Genomic DNA, 21,716 nt, shown 5'->3' with positions numbered 1-21,716 from the left:
TACACAATACAATTAAAAAAATAAAAATACCGTTGCTCATTCTACAAAATTGCAAAATCCTTTCCTATTCTCTCTTTTTCGTCTCTCTCCCCTGCCCAATAACACCATGGTTGCATTCAGCAATCACTAGAAATCGCCATTCTCTCATCGCATTTACTTCGCCGCCTTTCTCTCACACACTAGGTTAAGGCAACGAAGGGATGACGATGTTTGCTAGAGACAGCCATGAGAAGAGGGAGAGACAAATGAACAGGCAGCCAAGGCTCACTGGGTGAAGAAAGTAAATTTGTAAAGATGAAATAGATATTTTTGTCATTTTAACTACGATCGCGTATTTATATATATGTATATAACCTTTTCTGTAGTTCAAAAAGTAGAATTAGCATGATTCTATATATATATATATACATAATATAATGAATCATGTAAAATCAGACGTCCCTATTTAAATATAACTAATTATTATTTTTTATCAAATTTGTTCTATCGGACAGAGATGATATTCAATAAATTATTAATTTTTTGAATCTAATACATTACTTTGTCCAAAATATAAAATAAAAAAAGTAAAATCTAAACACATTTAATGCGATTTTACCCTTTTAATACATATTTTAAATTAGCTCTAAAATTCAAGTGCTTTGAATTATTTACAAACACAACCCGTCCAATAATTTTAAAATTAACTTCATTTACTTTTATGTCAAAATGACATAGTTTTTTAACTAAAATAAAATAATAAAAATTAACATAAAAAAATAAAAAAAGCTGGGAAAGGACGGCCACAGCTGTCGTACTAATTATTGCTTCCCACTTTCCTACCTCTTCCTCTTCGCCATCCATGTCTCAAGGCACCATTGCTCTGTCGGGTTTTAGCTTTAGTAAAGTTATTGCCTCACCAAGGAGCTAATTAGACACGAGCCCATCCCAAGCGAATTCCTCCTTTCGATCCTTAGCCTATTGGCAGCCGTTTCAGCCGTTGTTCCCCTCCTTGCCATTTAACCAGGGTTTTGAAAACAACATCAATTAAGATGATTACTTGTCTCTTCACCAAATTAGCTTTGCTCACTGCAAAGTTCGAGAGTGGGTTGATGTCGACTTAGGTCAAGGCTACATCCTGCCCATATAAGGATAGAAGAGAATAAAATGGTCAAATGATATTGGAGAAGACTTGGTTCTCAATATCTATGGCTTTCTTCTTGCCATGTTCGGAAATGTACCCTCTGGAAGAGACCAAGTTTTAGTATTAGCATCCTTCTTCCACCCAGTCTTTCTCACTATTTGGATTTGTAGCTTTCCCTTTCAAACTCGGGCTTTCAAATTTCTTATGAACTAAAATACAAACAAGCTTCTCCAACTTGAACACAAACTGATTGACAACAATGCCAAACAATTCAACATGTCTAAACCTTAGCCGATACTGTGTACAAAAAACACTAATAAACAAAAGGAATAATAGCAAACCGGTCTCGAGGGTAATGGTCAAATTTATGTAGATACCACCTCTGTGTCTCTGCTGCTGCAAATACAAGATTTGCCACCTGCCACGCCAATAAAGAAACTTATCTCGCTATAAGAATCAAAGCAACGTACCTTTTTATTTTTCCTTTTTATTATTTTTTTTTTTGGGGGGTGGGGAAGCAGGGGTGTCATGTTGGAAATAAGAAAAAGATTTTCATTAACCATTCATTTAGTAAAGCTTTTGAGCAAATACCACAAAGAGAAAGAGTAGCCAGATTGTCAAGTCTGAACCGCCACTGGCAACTACAAGACCAGCATAAATAACCTACAGCAGAAAACAGAACAAGCAATGGAATGAGCCAGCAAGCATGAAACTTCATCTTTTTGACTGGGAACCTTGTTTTTCCCAGCTCATGTGCCAGAAATATTCAACTACTACTCCGGTCTAGTGAGATCTAGAGGAATTACTTTGGGTATGAGTGACTTACAATCTCAGCCAGGTAGTGTGGAGATGAAACATAGTCAAACCAATCACCATGAGGAATTACATAAGCATCCACTTGTTCTGGGTCATCCCTCAATGAGGCCTGATCAAAAACTAGAAGATTCAGTCAATATTGACAGCATTAGAGTGCAATATGTCCAAATGGGCCTCCCAAATGTACAATGAAAATTGCCGCCCCAGTCCCCAGCTACATGAAGTGCCATAAAAGGGGACGGCTTCAATGGACTATCGAAGTGAAATATCATTCGTTTGATGTCTGACATGAGCTCTATTATGCATTTGAGATGTGATTGTCACTATATCATACATTACATCAATTTAACACTTCCATGAAATAAAACCCATACATGCAGAGACCTTTAAGACTTCAAAATAAGTAAGTCATATCAATATATGATAGGGTACACAAAAAATAGCATTTTAAGAACATAATCTCCTGAAGTTGCTAGACAAGAAGATTAGAATGAAATGTCCATCTTCATTTATGTACTTCCAAAGTTTAGTTTTTGGTATTTGCATTCCCCCTAACTAATGATACTGAAAAGGTTGTAATGCATTTCATAGTCTTGAACAATATGCTACACTGTAACATTTAGAGCATATAACACATGTTAATGTGTATAACACATCATGATTCAAGAAGCAGGGATCTCAAAACATGGCCTCCCTCTAGAACCAACAAATCCATGAGAAAAACATCTCTGCCAGAGCATTGCACTCTCGTAACTTAGTTTGTTGATGGCCTCTGTTTCTGCCTAAATATTTTTAAGATCTGAGAAGGATCTTCCTATATACTGGCCAATTTCTCAAATATTTTCTTCCTTAAAAAATTGATCTGTAGTTATTTTCAGTATTTTGTTAAATGCTACACTGTTGTAGCACTGTCCATTTATGAACAACTTTATTGGCAGTTGTCTATCAATTTATTGGCATGGTAATATTTTTCTGTATTGCTGTCTGAGAGGACAAACAAAGACTGAGTGAACTAGAAATAAATGAGAAACATAAGGTAAGTAAATTATTAACGAAACACAGAATTGCAAACCTAAAAGCTTTAGATATAACAATTAAATGAAATATTTGAGAAGAATGAAACTTACAAGAATTGCATGACAATTCCATTGATGTGTCCCCCCAAAAAACTATAGCCATCCCACTCCATGAGTACCATTTAAGTCTCAGGAAAGGGCTCACAAATCCCCACCAATCAAATTCTGTGTCTGGAATCTGATTCTTTCCTTTAACAAGAAAGTCTGCCATTTGATTCATGGCAAGTACAAAGGCCTCTGGTAAAAATGCACAGCAAAGGGATAGTGGCGCAGCTATATAGAAACTAAAGTCATAAAGATACCAAAGATCAGCAAAATCTTTGCAAAACTTATATGAGTATTGTTAAAACTTAGGCAAGGAAAATCATATCTTATTCTCAGCAAAGTAGGACTCAACATATACAGTTTGGGAGATAAATACCCACTTCCTCAAAAATAGGAACCACTATCTAACCACCTAATCTGAAACCAAACAAAAAGATAAGGGCCATGACTCAGTCCACTACCAGATAAGACTAACTAAAAAACAACCAACAACTGAAGGATGAAACAATAATTTGGATAAACCTAATAAACTGAAAAAAATACTCCTCATCTTCCGACAAGTATAGTATTACCAATGGTAAAAGAAAATCCTGTCCATAATTACCCATTCATATTAAGCAAGAAAGTTTCAGTCATATCAAATCAGAATTGATAAACACATACTGAATTTGCTATAATGAAAGAAGTAGTATACTAAATTCTAAAAAAAGGCATAATGTTAGAAACTAGCTTAACATGGTGTAGTCTTTGATCCATAAACTTCAAAAAACCTGCAACAAGGTGCAGATAACACAGCAGATTTCCAATCAAATATAATTTGTGTATCAAATGGTAAAAACAGTAACAAAAAAAAAATGCAGGAAAATACCATCCAACAGAAAACACCATAACAACCAGAGATAAAGAATTGCATTAATGAGGCAAAGAAACCATGTGAGTACAGACTGAGGAGAACATCATGAGAAAAAGAAAAATCTCAAGTTCAGCCAAGGCAAGACCTAGAAAGGGTAGCTTAATAGCTGCAATGAATCTTAAAAGGGAGCATCACACTAGTAATGGCCATAATCAAAACCGGTCCATACAACTTTGTAAAGGCAATGCAAATAGTTGTCTAATCCTACTGGTTTTGCCAATATATAGAAAGCAAATTACCAAAAAGTTAATTGGTAAAAGCTAAGTCTATTTGAAAAATTAATTAATAAAAATTAAAAAAAAATGTTTGTTGTAACTTATAACGTATCTACTTGAGATGCATCCATATTAATAGATAAAAACAAAAAGCATTAAAAAATGAATAAACTGAAAATGAGCCTATTGATCCAATAGAATTGACAAAGCAATGTGACACCAGAAGCAAGCACCAAAACAATCTAACACTGGTAGGCATACCAACGACCAGTGGGGGTGTTCAATTTGTGGTTTAGATCAGAAGACTTGACCAAAGTGTCTTCAGACTGGTCTTTGGTTCAAATATTTAGAAAAAGTTGGGCCAGTCTAGTCCCAATTTTGGACAGAAGACCAAATTAACTAAAAAGTATAAAAATAAAAACCCAGTTAGTAAAACCCACATACCCACTATTCTTCTCTGTTCAGTCATGGGGTAGAAGGCTTAAAACTCTTCAGTTTTCTCTTCTTCCTATGTAGTATCACTGTTATGAGTTTTCTTTTCTTTCTCTTTTTTTTTTTGCCGGTTCAGATTACAACAAACAAGAACAAAACAAGGCAAAGAAAGCAAAAACTCAGAATACTACAGAAGACAAACCAAAGGAAATGCTATGCTATTGTCCAGTCGTCCTTGATCAGTCCGGTCTTCAATCCAAGATTTTGCAAAAATTTGGCCTGGTCCGGTCCAGACTAAATGAGCACCCCTAACTACCAGGCATGACTTTTTTAGATGCATTTTTGTGTAATTCTAGATTCCTAAAGACATAAAATTTGGCTCTGCCTGTTGATTGATTAATTCCTTCACGACTTGATAGTGATGAAAATATTCCTCCTTCCCACAACCCAACCCAAGCCCAGATAGAGGAACAGAGAAGGGAGTTGCATTAGTTAACCAACCACCAGTGTAAAAATTGTCAAACCTTTTCAACATGGGTTCTACACAAAAAATTTTGTTGGGGTCACCTTTTAGCAACACTGTATTGACCAAATGCAGTAAAAAATGAGGTATGGCCATTGCAACAGTGCCTGAATCGATTCTAAATTCACAATGGCTTTTTCATTTTGACAGACGAACATGAAAAAGAAGTTTATCCAAGACCAAATGAGGATTAGATAGTGGAATATTGGAACATTGATAGGAAATATATGGAGATGGTAGATGTAACGATCAAGATGTAGAAATCCAGGTAAAAAATCAACTAGAACAAGTAGAAAAGAAAAAAATGTACTGACACAATTTAACATAATATGATAAGGCTCCCATGAAACTTACAATAGCCCAGTAAGGTAGCCAAAAATATGCATCCGGGCTGAAGGGTTGTACTTAAACACATATATCGACTCAATAAGGCGTCTCAACACTTGAAATTCCATTAACGAAAGAAGAAACACAGAGCTCCACATCCTGTATCTCTGCTTCACTGCAGGCGGGCTAGATTCATGAAAGAATAATGTATGCGAACTCCCAGCCAAGTAGCTTGTCAGAGTAGAATACTGCAATGGCTCGGAGACTAGTGGGGCCATTTTATAAGCATAAAACCAAGTGACTGCAAGCAAGAACGTTGTCCACACCACAGCCAAAGCATAGAAGTGGTAGAAGAATTTCTGAGGTAAAGTGAACTTCTACAACCAACAATTCAACATACAGTTGTTTCAGTGAAAAAAAAAAAAAAAAAAACGATGCAATCATGAGAAGTTTTAATGTGCCAAATCTGCTGAAAGCTTCAACACAAACAAAAATAACAATAAAAATGGTTTACAAATGCCAACTTTTCAGACTAACCCAACTCTTAGTTCCACTAATTTGTCCAAAAACAACCTAAAAAATCACTTACATGTGCAGATGATTGCATTGTCTTGCCTCTCTTGGCAAACCCTGACAAAAATTGATGGAAATAATTAAGCTGCGAAAAGGGCATGGAGGCGACGAGTAAAGGCAAGGTCCCAGCGATCCATGCCACTCTCAACAATTCGGCAAGCCCAATCTCCATTATCACTCTTCACAAAGCAGAACTACGTCCTGTAAGCCTCCCCGGAACCACTCTTTTGGCTTCAACTCTCTGTTACGCTTCAAGTGTTAGGTGTAAAGATTGTGGGAAGTGACTAAACCATAAAAATTTACTGCTAATTCATAGTTCAAGCTTGGAGGATGCCAAGCCTGAGGTGTGAGGAAAGAGAGGAGAATCCACAAATTCCAATTGTCGGGCGCTCAATGAATCAACCCTTAGCGGCAAAAGGCAGGACACGTAGGCGAACTGGAGAGAGAAAAGAAAACTAATAAAGAAGTGATAAATTTTAAAAAATATTATAATATTTTTAAATATAGCAAAATACAAAAAAATGGGATACCTCTCATATCTGAGTTGCGACGCCAGCGAGCAGCAGCAGCAAAGAAGACGGAGATGTGGACGCCGAGATGATGTGAGGCTGTGAAGCAGGAGATGACAGGGCGAACGGAACGAGGAAGATGAGCGGCGACGGATGAGGGACCCCGAAAACAGCAGCACCACCTTCTCGTTCGGGTCAGCGACGACGGACGAGGGACGCTGGAGGCGAGCGATTGGACGAGGGACGCCAGAGATGACGGATAAGAGATGCTGCGAGGGAGAAGAATGAAGATGAGAAACTGATTGCACGAATGCGACTCCGGGTTTTGGATTGGGAATATGACTGGAATTTCTTGATTTGTTTTGAGGGTAGAATAGTCTTTTCCCGGTCGAAGTAATTTTTCCCTCAGATTTGCAACGGCGGCATCGACACTGACGTCCAGTCGAATCAGTACTACTATTACATCTCTGATCTCTCTCTCTCTCTCTCTCTCTCTCTCTCTCTCTCTGTATATTTAATATATAATATATAATGTGTGTGTACTAATGTTGATTTATTTTTGGTGGTCTTGAATCGTTGCAGAAGAATGCTCAGGTTGCGAGCTTAGATGGTCTCGAAGATGCACGGTTTACCAATCAATCAGCGTTGCCATCGAAGCCGGCGCCAGCAGTTTCCAACTCTACGAATCGGTAAATCATAAAACCCTCCTCCTCCTTTTCCTCTGTTGTTCTTACTTCTTGTAAATAGGTTGCTACCAAAAAGTCTACTTTTGCAGAAAGTTTATAAATAATTCATCCGCTGTGACATTTTCTAAGTATAAGCTATTTTAACTGAGAGAATCTGATCCGAATTTGGCAGAATATGGGTGTTTTATCTACTCTTATGGCATTACCCTGTCACAATTTGTTCTATTAACTGAAGCGTGTTATTTTATTATGTTTATTTGCAATGAAATGATTTATTTATATAACGCGAACGTAGGTGTTCACCTGCAAGATATAAATGAAATCTTCAGGCCGCAAATTCTATATATGTCATCTTTGTATGCAAGATGAGCCGAACCCAAGTAAATTTTGTAGATATATTCTTAGCTTAATCTGTTGTCTTGCTGAAATCATGACATCTGGATATTATCTAATTGAAGTAGCTAAGTTTCAGATGAGGTTCGGCACTGAAGAGAATGAAGTGGAGAGTTGGGCCAAAACAAATTTGATGAAACATCTGCAAGTAATCAACTGTGTGGATAGTTGGAAAATGGAGAGAAAAAATCTGGAAGATGGAGAAGTGGAAGAGACTCTGAAGGGTCGTGGACTATAAATACCCATCTAGAAATGAGAGAGAGAGAGAGAGAGAGAGAGAGAGCGAGGTGTTTGTAGCAATCAGAGAAAAGTGTTTTCAATGCAGTTTGTGAAGAGGAGGAAAGAGCAATTGGTGGCTCGCAACAAGTCGAAAAGAGCATTAACTTTACAAACCATTGTATATCTGGCATTCAAAGGTTTAGTATATAGTCCATTATACGTTTCCACACAACTAAAAATATACATGTGTGTGTGTGACTTACTAGCATGTAATTTCTCTTGAGTTTTTGATTGCTCATTTAGAACATAGAAATGAAAGCATATAGTCAATCCCCGAGAATCGGGCTTGGACAATTATGGAAGTTTGGTCACAAACAGAATAGGAGAGAAACGAGAGAGAGAGAGAGAGTTCTTCTATTATTCGATAACCTCCTTTCCCACATATAGGCTTCCTCTTTAACAAAAGGAGTTAGGCTGTTGTAACTGTCTAACTGTCCCAGCTACTTCCCGCCCACTTACAACCCCCTAGCTAACAAATACAATGGATTTAGTGGACATTTCCCTTTCTACCCCTGGGATCGTGACACATGGAAAATGAATAATTTGTGTTGTAGACATTAATTTTTGAATATAGAGAAGTTATTCTATATGTCAAATATAATATTCTTAGAGAATTCCAAATTACTGAATCTGCTCGATGACGGCCGGTTTCTGCTTGGGACGATTGGATCTGGTGGTGTTGGCTGGAAGGAAGACTGGAACTGGTCGATTTCACCAGAACTCAGATTTGGTCAATCTGGTGAAGATTGTTGAAAAGAATGCCTCGTGGTGGACTTTGCTAGAAGGACGGTCGAAGCTTGTCGAAATCACCGGAAGGATGGCTGTATCTGGTCTAGTTCACCAGAAACTCAGCCGGATCCGCAAGACATTGCAGGAAGGCAGGATTGCTTAACTTCATCAGAACTGAAGCGATGGTCGGCGCTGTTTGGCAGTGAGGAAGGGTTCTTGGTTCTTAAAGGGGGAGGAAGGGATAGGATGGTGAGGATGAGGCTGAAAGGTGAAGAGAAGGAATGGAAGAAATGAAAGCTGAAGAGAAGGAATGGAAAAAATGAAAATGGAATGGGTTTTAAACCCATTCCATTTCAGAAATCCATTCCAAAACTTTGAAAGCAATTTTCAAAAACAAACACCACTTTCACTGTATCCATTCCAGAAAATTCTGAAAACAACAACGTTTTTAAGCAGGCCCTAAGTTTTTCTTTTTCAATTTATTTTGGTTGGGTAGATCTTAAAATGGAATGGATATGTGCGTGTGTGAAGGATAGCTAGTCAGTCAAATAGAAATGAAAATATGAACATGAAAACACCATAATGGTGTTTTCTTTTTTACCAAAACAGTTTACTTTTTGGAAATAAAAATAATGCTCAAAATGCAATTGCAGCAGTAAAATAAAACAGGTCCAAATGTGCTTTTAGATTCAGATCTAACTGAATTATCTTGAATTTGTCCAGTTTTAGCAAACCTTGAAGGTATGAAGAAAAAATCTTTTAACTTCTGAATTAAAGTGAATCAAGTTTTAAATGTCCATTTCAGAGCTTGTTGGAGAATTGTTATTCTGCTAGTGTTTGTGCCTTTTATTTTCCCAAACCCTAATTGTTTTGGCCTATTTTGTTAAAATTTGCTTTCTTATCTGTTTTTTTTTATGCACTTTAATTTTCCTAATTAGTTTATAATTTAACAAGACCTATTTGTTCAACCTTTTAGCAACATTAGGCCCTTTAGTTAAGAATAAAAGAAGAACCTACATCAAGCAGTTGCATGAGCAATTACACGCTTCTTTTTTAACCAAATGGGCATTTGCACTCCACTAGGCTGCTCACTTTGTGAGGGATGAGGGAGGGTCATATTTCTCAAAATTGTGACTTGGCACATAGTTTCCTTATTTTTATTTCCCAACTTATGCAAAGTGCTCTAATTTAAGTTAACCACAATTGACTTTGTCCAATGGTGGTAAGCTTGTTGTCCAGTGGTGTCTAATTTATCAACAATACTAATGGTGAAGTTCATTATATATTTTCATCTTGTTTCCTTGTTACCATTGCTAAGTGTGACGTTGTCATATGGTTGGCCAGTTTACAAATCCATCCCAAAACTTGTATTTTCATAGATTAAGAGCTATTACCTTTTGATAACATGTTTCTCCAATTGTGATATTGATTAAACAGATTTTAGGGCCAAAAGAGGTTTTATTCAACTGCCATGGTTGCTGCTCCAAGCAGTCTCTTTTCCATTATAGCCAACCACTAAACAAAGCATCATTTCTCTATATGTCGTAAGTTTTTTTTGGGGGGGTTGGGGGTTTGCATGGACTTATTCCATAATGGGAACTAAAGTTAAGGGGTAGAAGTTAAAATTGTACCTTGTAGACAACCTGCGTTTACTTATATGCGTTGTACATGAATGTAAAGTCTGTCCCTAATGCTTGCTCCATATCATGGAGAGTGTTAAAGGCAGTGGACTTGGTTAAGAGGGTGTCTTAATGCTTTCTTTTTTCTTCTCATTGGAATTGCTTTACAAAGACTTGTCGTAGGAATTATGAAGGGGGAACAAGCACATTTGGAGAGTGAAATACGAAGGAGACTTTTATGCTGGGTCCTCTCAATGCCCAATGCAAGTATTGGATATGGACATGACAAAAAGTACACTAAATATATTGTATTGGTATATATGGTACCAAAGGTCTACATATGCTTGTTTTACTATATTACTAGGGGATAGACAACTGTAGTTGTTACCTCAAGTCAGTGAAAGTTTTTAGTGTAATTCATTGATATTGAGAAACAAGAAATTAAAAGAGCAAAGTAAAGCAAACTTTTGCACATGGACCTTGACAAGCATTTTTTTGGGCATGTTTAATTTCTTCTCTAGAAGGTGTTTTCGTGTTGGGTTTATATCACTTCAACCAACACAAATTCTGAAGAAACTTACCTTAACCCACCTGATAATGCATGATGTTACCCTTGATTTGCAGGCTCTCCCACAAGGATTGACGACCACCCTCCAATGACCGTTGCATAGTTAACTGGTTCTTGGAACGCTAGGTATGTGGTGGTGATGGTGGTGCGTGCCGCAGGGGGGGGGGGGAGGTTGCTCTTTTGCAAAAAAATTATGTTTTATATTATAACATAATAAGTATTATTTTTTATGTTGTACTTTTTTTTTGCATTATAACTAGGTGTAAAGCCCAGAATGTTTATGGGCCTTAAAAAAGAAAAGGCAACCAAGGAGGTTGACCCATAGTGGCTGAAATCAATTAGGGTTTCGAATTCGATAAAGGGGGAGTATAAAAACCCTCTATCCTTGCAGCCGCCTACCATTTTCCCAGCTTTCCTTTTCTCTTTTGACGAGCCATGATTCTCCCTTTCCCATTGCCTTTTTCTTTCTCTTTTCTCCTTTAGCCCATTCTCTCTTCTCCAAACAACATCTCTCTCTCCTCTTTTTTCCTTTTTTTCGATTGTTTTTGAGAGGCAATATTGGGACGACGCCTCAAGTTCTTTCTTTAATTACCATAGTGTCGTTCAATGGTTCATACTGTGGTTACAAACAGGTATTTTTTTATTGATTTGTTAGTGTTGAAAATCTTCTTTTTCCTTAATATCTCTCCCCCTCTATTTTGGTTTGTCTTGGGTTTGATTTTTTGTTTATTTTCTTCCTTCAATATGGATCTGCAACCTAGGTGAATTGGAAAACATTCCATGTGGTTCTAAGATGCCAATGCGCTATGTTCTAGTGTGTGCAAATTGGAATGTGGTTCTTGAGATTATGACCCATGGTGCCCTTAATACAACCTTGCCAGACCATATTTTCGGCCCTTTGACAAGAAAATGATGTCCATAAAGCTCCTTAAACAGCCTAATCACACTGAACCACTAAGATTGGGCCAGATCATACAACTAATGACCTTTGACACCACCCCCCCTTTTCCCCCCCTCTCTGACAGTAAAGAAGTATGGAGATCTACAAATCATGGCCTTTTGGTGTGTGTAGAGCTCCATCAATGGTCTAATCACTTTGAACCACCAAGATTTGGGCAAATCCAACGACTAGTAACCTTAGACAACACCCCCTTTGTCTTGCCCTTCTCCAACAGTGAAGAAGTATGTAGATCTGCAAGTCATGGTTCTCTGATTAGCTTCGACAAACCTCTCAGTCGGTTTCCCAGCTTCAAATACACTCTTTCCAGTTCCAGAGACCCCCCTTATCAGGTAAACTCCCTCTGCCTCCACTTTGCCATCTTACATTGTAAATTTTTGTTTTATTCGTTGTTTTCTGTTTTATTTTCTGCATAAAATTGCAAATATTTTGTGATATATATATGTAATTGTAATACATAGGGACTTAACAAAATTTCAATCACTATACGGATAAAAAAATATCAGAAATAGACCTATCAAGCAAAATTCTTTATTTTGTTTTCATATAATTTTTTTTTTTCAAAATGACAACAAACATCGAACAAAAGATTCAGTTTTAGTTCTCCAAATCGAAAATAGAAATTGAACGCACAAACTTGAAATTAAGATGTGGAAAGTGACTTCAACAAACAAACTTTCAATAAGATATTAGACCTGAATATTGGCAGGGGAATGAACATGTGCATATATATACTGATCACCTAGTTGGAATTATAGCATATTCTAAGGATGTACTATGCTATTAGTTAGTCCTACTGATAAAATAGATGTTTGGTTGGAATTTTAAGGTGGAGAAGTTATAGTTAATCTACCAAAGTTGACTTGTATATTTACACAGTGATGACCCAAAAAAGGTCTCTAGACAGTAAAAATTGTGTTAATTAGGATATATTAAGGAGGGAAGGGTTTTAGTTAGGCGAGCAATTTATTGCATTTTTTGTACCAAAAGTAACATAAAAACTGAATTGTTTGTATTTTTGCCTATTTAACATTTTTTACAAGACAAAACTTAACTGACGTGTTGGCTATGTCAATTAGGATATCTTCATGAAGATTCTCTCATTTGCTAAGCAAGGGCCTCTAGTTATCTGTGTCATTTCTGCTGTGGGTTCAATTTCAAATGTTACACTTAGACAACCTAATTCTTCTAGTGGTACAGTGACTTATGAGGGGTGGATTTTTACCTATCCTAAAATTTTCATTTGATAATTTTATGGATTTGATTACAGAGAATGTTGCTTTTGAATGATGAACAAGATATCTTGAGACTTCTACTAGAAACTATTTATCTATCCTAACAATTTCGTTTGATAATTTTCTGGATTTGATCAAAGAGAATGTTGCTTTCAAATGATGAACAAGATATCTTGAGACTTCTACTAGAAACTATTTGTCTTTTCTTTTGTGGTCCTTTTGGATATGTTTCTTTATCATTGATGCGGAGTCCATAGTTATGAGGTGGACTTCTCCCCTAGAACCATGATCCAGATCACATTTCTTTTGTGGCCCTGGATCATGGGGAATGTGACTTGGGTCAACTAGAATGGGATCCCAAGCTGTTTATGAACTCATGTAGAGCAATTTAAAATTAGGGATGAAACTTGAAGTTCGAATAATTTTCAAAGAAAATTAGAGAAAAGAAAGCTTACCCCACTTTCTTGTATATTCTATTGCATTTTAAATTATTTTCAAACTTGAGTTTGCTTGTGCATTGTTGAGAGTAAAAAATAATGATATAAAAGATAAAATTAACTCTCTATCTAACAATAAGTATGAGATGGTAGTTTAACAATTTAATATGATATCAAAGCAAGCAAAGGTCCTTAATTCAAATTTCATTGTCGACACAATATCTAATTTATTGCAAGTGGTTGGACCATTTTTACAGTGAAGTCTAGCCACAATGAAGGGGAGAGTAAAAAGTAATAATATAAAAGATAAAGTTAATCCTCTATCTAATAGTTTAAGTTTTTATATGAGGTGGTGGTTAACAATTGAACATGTATGTTTCTTCTATAATAGTTGCACCCTTTTCATCAGAGACTGAAAACCTTCTAGCTAGTTCTTTGCCTTGTTGGTAGGGCTCTTGCAGCTAATTTTCCAAGCATCATTTTTGGTCTGTTATGCATCCTTGATTTTTGGATTCTCATCCAATCTTTTGGAGATGGTGCAGAGTGTCGATTAGGACATCGTTGTTGGATTCTGTAAGCTACTCAGCCTGCCCTAGTCAAAACCGGTGCACTGTATCATCTACCCAAGTTCATTACAAGGTTTGCTTTGAATAGGAATGGGGGATCTGCATTATACTGGTTACTGAGGTTGATGAAAATAACCTCAAGCCTATCCTTCTTCTGTGAATGAAATTGCTAATCTAGATCTTCGATGTTCACTGGATTCCTGACGTCTGGAGTTCGGCTTTGGGGCTTGAAGGGGTTGCATGTTGGAATCCAAGGATCCTCCCACACTTTAATTGAGTCTCCATTTCCCAACAGTGAGGCACCTTTAGATATAATACTCTGAATTTTAGAATCATTTTCCACATTGCTGAACTTGAGGCGGGGAAGATTCAGCTTCCAAAAATTCACTTTTGAAGTGCTATGGTGGCCCAGAGGCTATCTTTTGTGCTGTAGTAGCCTGATTGAGCAGTTCCCATGCTCACTTGGCAAGAAGAATTTATTCATGTGTTTAAATTTCCTGAAGCCCAGACCTCCCAACTCCCATAGGCTTGCACATTTCGTTCCAGGCACCCTTTGGTTTTCCCACCAAAAATTGCATATCATTTTGGTCTCTCCCCTCCCCCCCCCCCCCCCCCTTTTTTTTTTGGCACACACTTTAAATAGAAAACTTGAAGACATTGCATACACAGGAATAGCTGATAGAATGCTTTTAACACTGTGACTGGAATTCCTTTGCATGAGTGGGCACTAAACATGAACCTAGGAATGTAAAAATTGAGGTTTCTGGCCAATAAGCAAAAAGCCTTAGAATTAGTGAAGCCATTAAATGGAAAGGTTATGAATAGATTAATTGTCTTATATGACCCTAGTGATATGTCAAAATATTGCCTTCTCATTTTTATCCGTCCCAACATAAATACACAGTCAATATAATTATCATTTGTCCTTAACGCATGGCTTCTTATAACAAGATATTGCTGCGGAAAGTGGAAACACATATATACTCATAAAAGATGTTGGTTATTGGAAAGAATGGATGATAGGCTTGGGAGTTGTGATACGGTACTCAAATAAAGAAGGAAAATATTTGCGGATATTCTCTCTACTCCATTCAGCTTATATCCTGATATTTATAGTAGAAAATATACTGTAATGCACTGCTGAAATATCTGTTTGACCTTTTCTTATTTGCTAGTGCAAATTTATGGTTAATTCAAATGTAAAAATTTCAACTACCCTTGTAACACCATGACCATGTTGAGTTCCAAGCTTTTCTTTTTTTGGTGCAAGCAGCTAACAGTAAAAAATCCAGTTCCTGAACCTAGAAATAACTAAAATTGGTTTTAAAATTCTCTGTGTCTTAGTGGACTTCATATTGAGAAAAACAGAGTAGAAAATGAACTAATAAAAAGTAAGATGGATACCAGTCACATACTCATTCTTTTAGATGATACATATGTTTCGTTGCTAATCCTAGTTTTATCATATCTGTTATTAGCACTAATATGCCTAGCATGCATATGCTTAGTGGTTGTGGTTTGTGCAAATGAAATCACTTATAAGCCGCCCTGATTCTGCATATTTTGGCTGTTGACATGTGCAAACCTTCTTGGCCACTGCCATTCTCTCTCTGTTACATAAAAAATTAAATTGTCCTTTCTACAACTCTTTGTAGGGAATGTTCGATATTGTTTCACTGTCAGGATTGTTCGCTCCCTCAGAGGTTGGGACCTCAGCTTTCAATAGCTCAGGTTGCCTGAAGGTGGTTTTAGCAAGACCTGGCGGTCATGTATTTGGGGGAGCACTTGCGGGAAGAATAATAGCAGACATTCCTGTACAGGTGAGCTCCTTTCTTTCTTTCTAGGGAGGGAAAAGATGGCGCTTGCAACCATGTAGTCTCGATCCTGCATTTCCACCTTTTTCTTGTTTTTCATTCCTAATTTTGGAGACAAGGCGAACTTGGCTGTTGGCCAGAATTCTTTCATGAATTAGCAGAACATCTTCTCGGTCCTGATGATTTTTTCATCTTCTCATTGGATTCCACAGTAGCAGTGGTAGTTGTAGTTTTGGATTCGCCATGATTTGATATATTGCTATATTTAGGTTGTCTTCGGCAGCTTTCTGCGGAGTGGGCATCAGGAGAACTTTGTGGCAACAGAAACCACATCGAACAATCGGGAGGAAGAAATAGAAGCAGACTTGCCTTTGCCCGCTGATTGTCCGGAACAAGCAAAGAAATAGAAGTAGAGCTGCTACCGTCGTCTTCCTATATCAGACTCTTCTTGTTCCTTTGTGAAATAGAGGACCAAACAAGACAAAAAGACACTTGGATTTCATTATCTCAAAGTCCATTGGCAATGGAGGAGGTGGCGATGGAGGCGTCGAAGATGAAAGCTGCGATAATGAAGGGCATAGGGATGAGAGAATGTGATGTTTAAGGGTAGAGAGTTGAAAATATTTGAGCTTTTTGAGGGTAAAATTATAATTAACTTGATCGATGAAATAAGCTCTCAACAGCATTTTGAGAAAAGTTGGAGACAGCTTTTCTAAAACGTTGTTAAAATAGTATTTAAATTTTTTAATTTTTAAGAAATGTGTAACTAAATAAATTATATAATGTTTAAGTCAAAGGGATAAATTACCATACATACCCCTTCCTTAGTTTTTGGCAAAGTTGTTCTTATATTTTCGTTTTGTTGCTAATTTATCCATTAAGCTTTGGCATTAACAGCATTAACTAAAATGAACTGAAATCTAATTTTAATTAATATATATTTATTTTATTTTATAAAAATGTATCTCAAATTTACGACTAGATCGTGAATCTCTCCTGTTTTTTATTCCATACCCCAATTTAATTTTCTAAACATTAGAAAAGAAACACTATCATTAATCACAGAATTTCATGATAAGACTTAATGGCATCAAGTTCACCTCAAATTACTCTAGAATTATTGGAGGAATCATAAAAAAAAAAAGATAGATGTTGATCATGACATACAAAATAAAAAATATTTTTAATGATAACAAAAATACTTTATAACATAAAAAAAAAAATACAATTCTAACGTGACTCTTTAAAAATCTGAAAAGAAGAATAAATAAGTGTTTGAACCAACTTCAAAAATTCAACCTTATCTAAATCGTTTGAAATGCATGTTTAAACATTTAAATTACAGTCAAACTCAATGTCTTTATTCAAACATCTAAAAAATAAGTTATAAAAGTCTTGAAACAATTCTAGTATAGTATGTATCCTTAAGTCAAGGGTTCATACAAACATTTGAGACCCATGCTACAAAAGTCTGAAACATGTCTAGAATGTATCATAATTACTAAGGGTTCATATAGATGTTTAAATCAAGGAGTACATTTGAAGTATTAAGACATACTGTACACCTAAGAGGGGGTGAATTGGGTGTTTTTGAACTTTTCTTGATTTCAATGAATCTTTATATAAAATAGTTTGGACTTTTTCAAACTATGAACATTGATGCTTTAAGTATAATTTTGTCAGAAAATTATATGTAATAAGTATAAAATATATTCAATATAAGAAAATTTGATCATTTCAAAGTTTTGGAAAGCTATTGATGTGAGTATTACAACTGATAACAAATTTGCTTAAAGTAGAATTTAAACTTTCTTTTGAATATATTTGCCGTGAATTATATATATTAGAGACATATATATTTTTATAACTGTCATAAAACACATGTAAATATATAAGAAGTAAAATATAAATGCTGAAATAAAAAGAAATAAATAGAGCAGCACATAACAAAATTTATAATGGTTCGGCTCAACTAGCTTACTCCACTCCCTTATCTCCTCACCAAATATTTTAACCAACTACTAGGTAACTTCTAAAACGGGATCGGCTACAAATCACTTACAACGGAATTTTCAAAGTCTCAACCATAACCACTATATTTTCATGGATCAGGCGTAACCTGTTGTGGGTGAAGCATCAAAATGTTGTCGTCTTGTTGGAGGGCAATTTTGGAAACCTCAGCAGTCCACGTGGACGGCTGATGGACGGCCACTTTGCAACCATTAAGGCCTCGTCTCTTCTGATATCCGACGCCTCTTGATTGTCCTTGCTCTGCCCGATGCCTCTTTGCTTGTCCTCTCTGCCTTTCTGTTAATCGTGTTCTACAATTAATCGATGGCCATCGATGCTGCCTTTATCAATCTCAATCCCAGCCGTTCAACTCTCATTTAAATGGAATAGTGCCTCGGGATGATAATTAAGACGAGAAATATAGCAAAAAGAAAGAGGAAGAAGAAAGATTGATCGGGCTGTGGGGTTCTTTGAGTAAGCTCTGTTTTCGATTTGTATAGACTCTTTTTTCTTCATTGTAATCTCTAGTTCTTAGGTTTGCTTCTAATCTGTATTTGTTGATTGTGAGGCTATTTTGTTAGAAGAACCATTGATGTACAGTCTATTTGTTCGAATCCTTGTAACCCTACTCGATATAGTGTAGTGAGCTCTTTCTTACATAGCTCAATGTGGACGTAGCCCTTTGGGTGAACCACGGAAAAATTTCTGGTGTCCTCTTCCTTTATTTCCTGTCTATTTTTGTGTTATTTAGCATTTTGTTGCTCAAGTGTGTTATTGATACTACCGAAAGTATTAGGGTTTTGAATCAGTCATTTATGTTCTGTTCTTGTTGAGTCTTCCGCTCGGTCCAACAGTGGTATCAGAGCTTGGTTTCATAAATCGTGCTCTAGGGTTGAGTCAGAATCCGGGTCAGATGATTTCTGCGTTTGGGTGTTCTTTGTTTTTGCTTTGTAAAGAAAACCGAGTCTCTAGGGTTTCTTCGATTCTCGGTTAGTGGGTGTGTGCTGAGAGAATCTCAATCTAGAGGTCTAGGTTACCTTTATGCAAATCGAAGATGTCGTCCACCCAATTTGAAATCAGAATATTTGACGGAAAATGAGACTTCGGTAGTTGGAAAAAGAAGATGAGAGTCCTTCTCTCTCATCACAAAGTGCTGATTGCACTGGAACCAGATGATCGGAAATGGTTTATAGACCAGATTGCTCGCACTGAGGAAATCAGAGAGGAGGCTTACAACCTCACATTTCTTCATCTCGGTGACAGCGTTATAAGGAAGGTAGATGGTATATCTAACCCTATAGATCTCTGGAATAAACTTGATTCTTTATTTTCTGTGATGACTGCTCCTAATCTTGTGTATTTAAAAGGTATGTTGTTTAACTTCAAAATGGATACCTCTAAATCAATGGATGAAAATGTAGATGAATTTACTAGATTAGCTCTATTGTTAAGAGGTACTGACCAAGCACTGGGAGACACCAGTGAGGCCATGATTTTATTAAATTCTTTGCCTGATGAATATGATGTTGTTAAACATGCTTTACGTTATACTGGAATAGTTCCTAGTTTAGATCTTGTAATCTCGTGTATTAAAGCAAGAGAACTAGAACTAAATACAACAAGGAAATTTGGTAACAATATGTTTGTGAAAGCTAAAAGTGATAAGAAGAATTACATAGGAAATAGTGATCAATCTAGTGGAACAGGGTTTAAAGGAAAGAAAAAGGATAAGAAGGGAAAACAGAAACAATCAAAATGGAAGTGCTAACACTGTGGAAAAGAGGGACACATCAAAAAGTATTGCTATGATTTCATTAGGAAACAAAAACAAGAGGGTAACACAAATGTAAATGCAAGTAGTTCAAACTGTCTAGCGGAAGTTCTCACTGTCTCTAGCTCATCTATTGAAAATAAATGGGTAATGGATTCAGGTTGTTCTTTTCACATGTGCCTTAATAGAGAGTGGTTTCAAAACTTTAATCAAAAGGAAACTGGTACAGTCTATATGGGAAATAATCAATCATGTAGTGTACAAGGAATTGGTGATATACCTTTAAAACTACATGATAACAAAGTGAGAATCCTAACTGATGTGAGGTATGTACCAGGCTTGACGAGAAACCTAATATCTCTAGGCACTCTTGATGAGTTAGGTTTCTTATATAAAGTAGAGAACGGTTTCATGCATGTTCTGAAAGGTGATAATCTAATCATGTCTGGCTCTAAGAAATATGGTTTGTATATTTTAAATGGTTGCTTTCATCCTTCTGTTAATATGCATTCTGCTTGCATTATAAAATCTGATGAGACAGATATATGGCACTTGAGACTTGGTCATATGAGCATGAAATGCCTGCAGGCACTGAAAAAACCAAGGCTACCTTGGATTAGTGTCTGCTGGATCCTTGGATTTCTGTGAGCCATGTATTCTGGGCAAGCAACACAGGTTCAGTTTCTATCAAGGGACTCACCTGGCGAATGTATGCCTAGAATACCTGCATGCTGATTTGTGGGGACCATCCCAGTTCCCTCCCATGGTGGTAAACAAGTATTTCCTTTCCATTGTAGATGATTACACTAGAAAAGTTTGGGTATTCCTACTAAAAACCAAGGATCAGACACTAGAAAAATTTAAAACATGAAAAATTTTAGTAGAAAACCAAACTGATAAGAGGATTAAGGTGTTAAGAACAGACAATGGATTGGAATTTTGTAATAGAGAATTTGATGCATATTGTAATTCACAAGGCATTCTTAGGCATAAGACTGTTATAAATACACTCCAACAAAATGGAGTGGCTGAAAGGATGAATATGACCATACTTGAAAAGGTTAGGTGCCTTTTCTTTACCTCAGGAATGCCTAAATCCTTCTGGGCTGAGACCCTGTCAATTGCATCTTATTTAATCAATAGAAGCCCTTCAACAGTCCTAAATTTTAAATGCCCTGAAGAAATATGGTATGATAAGAAAGTAAACTTTGAACACTTAAGAGTCTTTGGTTGTGAGGCATATGCTCATCAATCTGAAGGAAAGTTAGAACCCAGATCCAAAAAATGTGTGTTTGTAGGCTATTAGGAAGGTACTAAGGGATATAGATTGTGGGATAGGCATTCAGGTGGAGTTAGGATAATTATTAGTAGAGATGTCATATTCAATGAATCTAAATTCCCTTGTAAGATAACAAACACAGAAATATCTGATGATAACAGAAAACTAGATGATCTTACTATTTTAGGAGATACTCAAATTCAGGTGGAACAACCAGCTATGGGAAATAACACATCTGGTGCTTCGACCACAGGTGAACCAGATTTGGGAAATGTGTCTTCCTCTACTGACCACACCTCTGATCTAAATTCTGATCAAGAGGAACAAACAGGAAACCCTGATATTGAGGAGGAACAAACCAGTGTTCCCCAACAGAATCTTAGTGACTATCAACTAGCTAGGGATAGGAGCAGAAGGGCAATGAGACCACCCTCAAGATATGCATATTCAGATTTAGTTTACTGTGCCCTAGTTGCCGGGTATGAATTGAGGGATAGTGAGCCTTCTACTTTTGAGGAGGCTGTCAACTCTCAAGATAGTGTTAAATGGCAGCAAGTTATGGATGAAGAAATGACATCTCTTGCTGCAAATAGGACTTGGGAACTTATTCCCAGACCAAAGGATCAAAAATTAATCCAATGTAAGTGGCTGTACAAATTAAAAAGAGGATATGTCACCCTCTGAACCAATTAAGTACAAGGCAAGGTTAGTTGCAAAGGGTTTTACCCAAAGAGAGGGAATAGATTACAATGAAATATTTTCCCCAGTGTCAAGTTTAAAACTATCCGTTTAATGCTAGCTGTTACTGTTCATTTTAACT

General features: G+C 36.5%; 2 protein-coding genes and 1 pseudogene across 7 annotated transcripts in view; 1 reads left to right on the top strand and 2 right to left on the bottom strand.

The window, feature by feature from the left end:
* LOC127801547 (V-type proton ATPase 16 kDa proteolipid subunit) overlaps positions 1-21,716 on the bottom strand; it is a 35,341-nt gene that overhangs the window by 7,772 nt on the left and 5,853 nt on the right. The gene's annotated exons all lie outside the window — the stretch shown is intronic.
* LOC127801545 (polyprenol reductase 2-like) lies at positions 667-6,638 on the bottom strand (annotated as a pseudogene).
* LOC127801546 (AT-hook motif nuclear-localized protein 4-like) overlaps positions 6,885-21,716 on the top strand; it is a 37,899-nt gene continuing 23,067 nt past the window's right edge. The window contains exons 1-5 of one of the 6 annotated variants that reach the window (XM_052336781.1): positions 7,017-7,241; positions 10,883-11,458; positions 11,588-12,116; positions 15,678-15,842; positions 16,120-16,529. In XM_052336781.1, the coding sequence (XP_052192741.1) occupies positions 11,736-12,116; positions 15,678-15,842; positions 16,120-16,218 (645 nt within the window). In that variant the 5' untranslated portion in view covers positions 7,017-7,241; positions 10,883-11,458; positions 11,588-11,735 and the 3' untranslated portion in view covers positions 16,219-16,529. The other 5 variants (XM_052336776.1, XM_052336782.1, XM_052336778.1 and 2 more) reach the window with 5 other exon arrangements.

Source organism: Diospyros lotus, chromosome 5 (genome assembly GCF_014633365.1).
Source record: "Diospyros lotus cultivar Yz01 chromosome 5, ASM1463336v1, whole genome shotgun sequence".
Taxonomy (NCBI): Eukaryota; Viridiplantae; Streptophyta; class Magnoliopsida; order Ericales; family Ebenaceae; genus Diospyros; species Diospyros lotus.
This window is presented reverse-complemented; position numbering and strand designations above follow the sequence as displayed.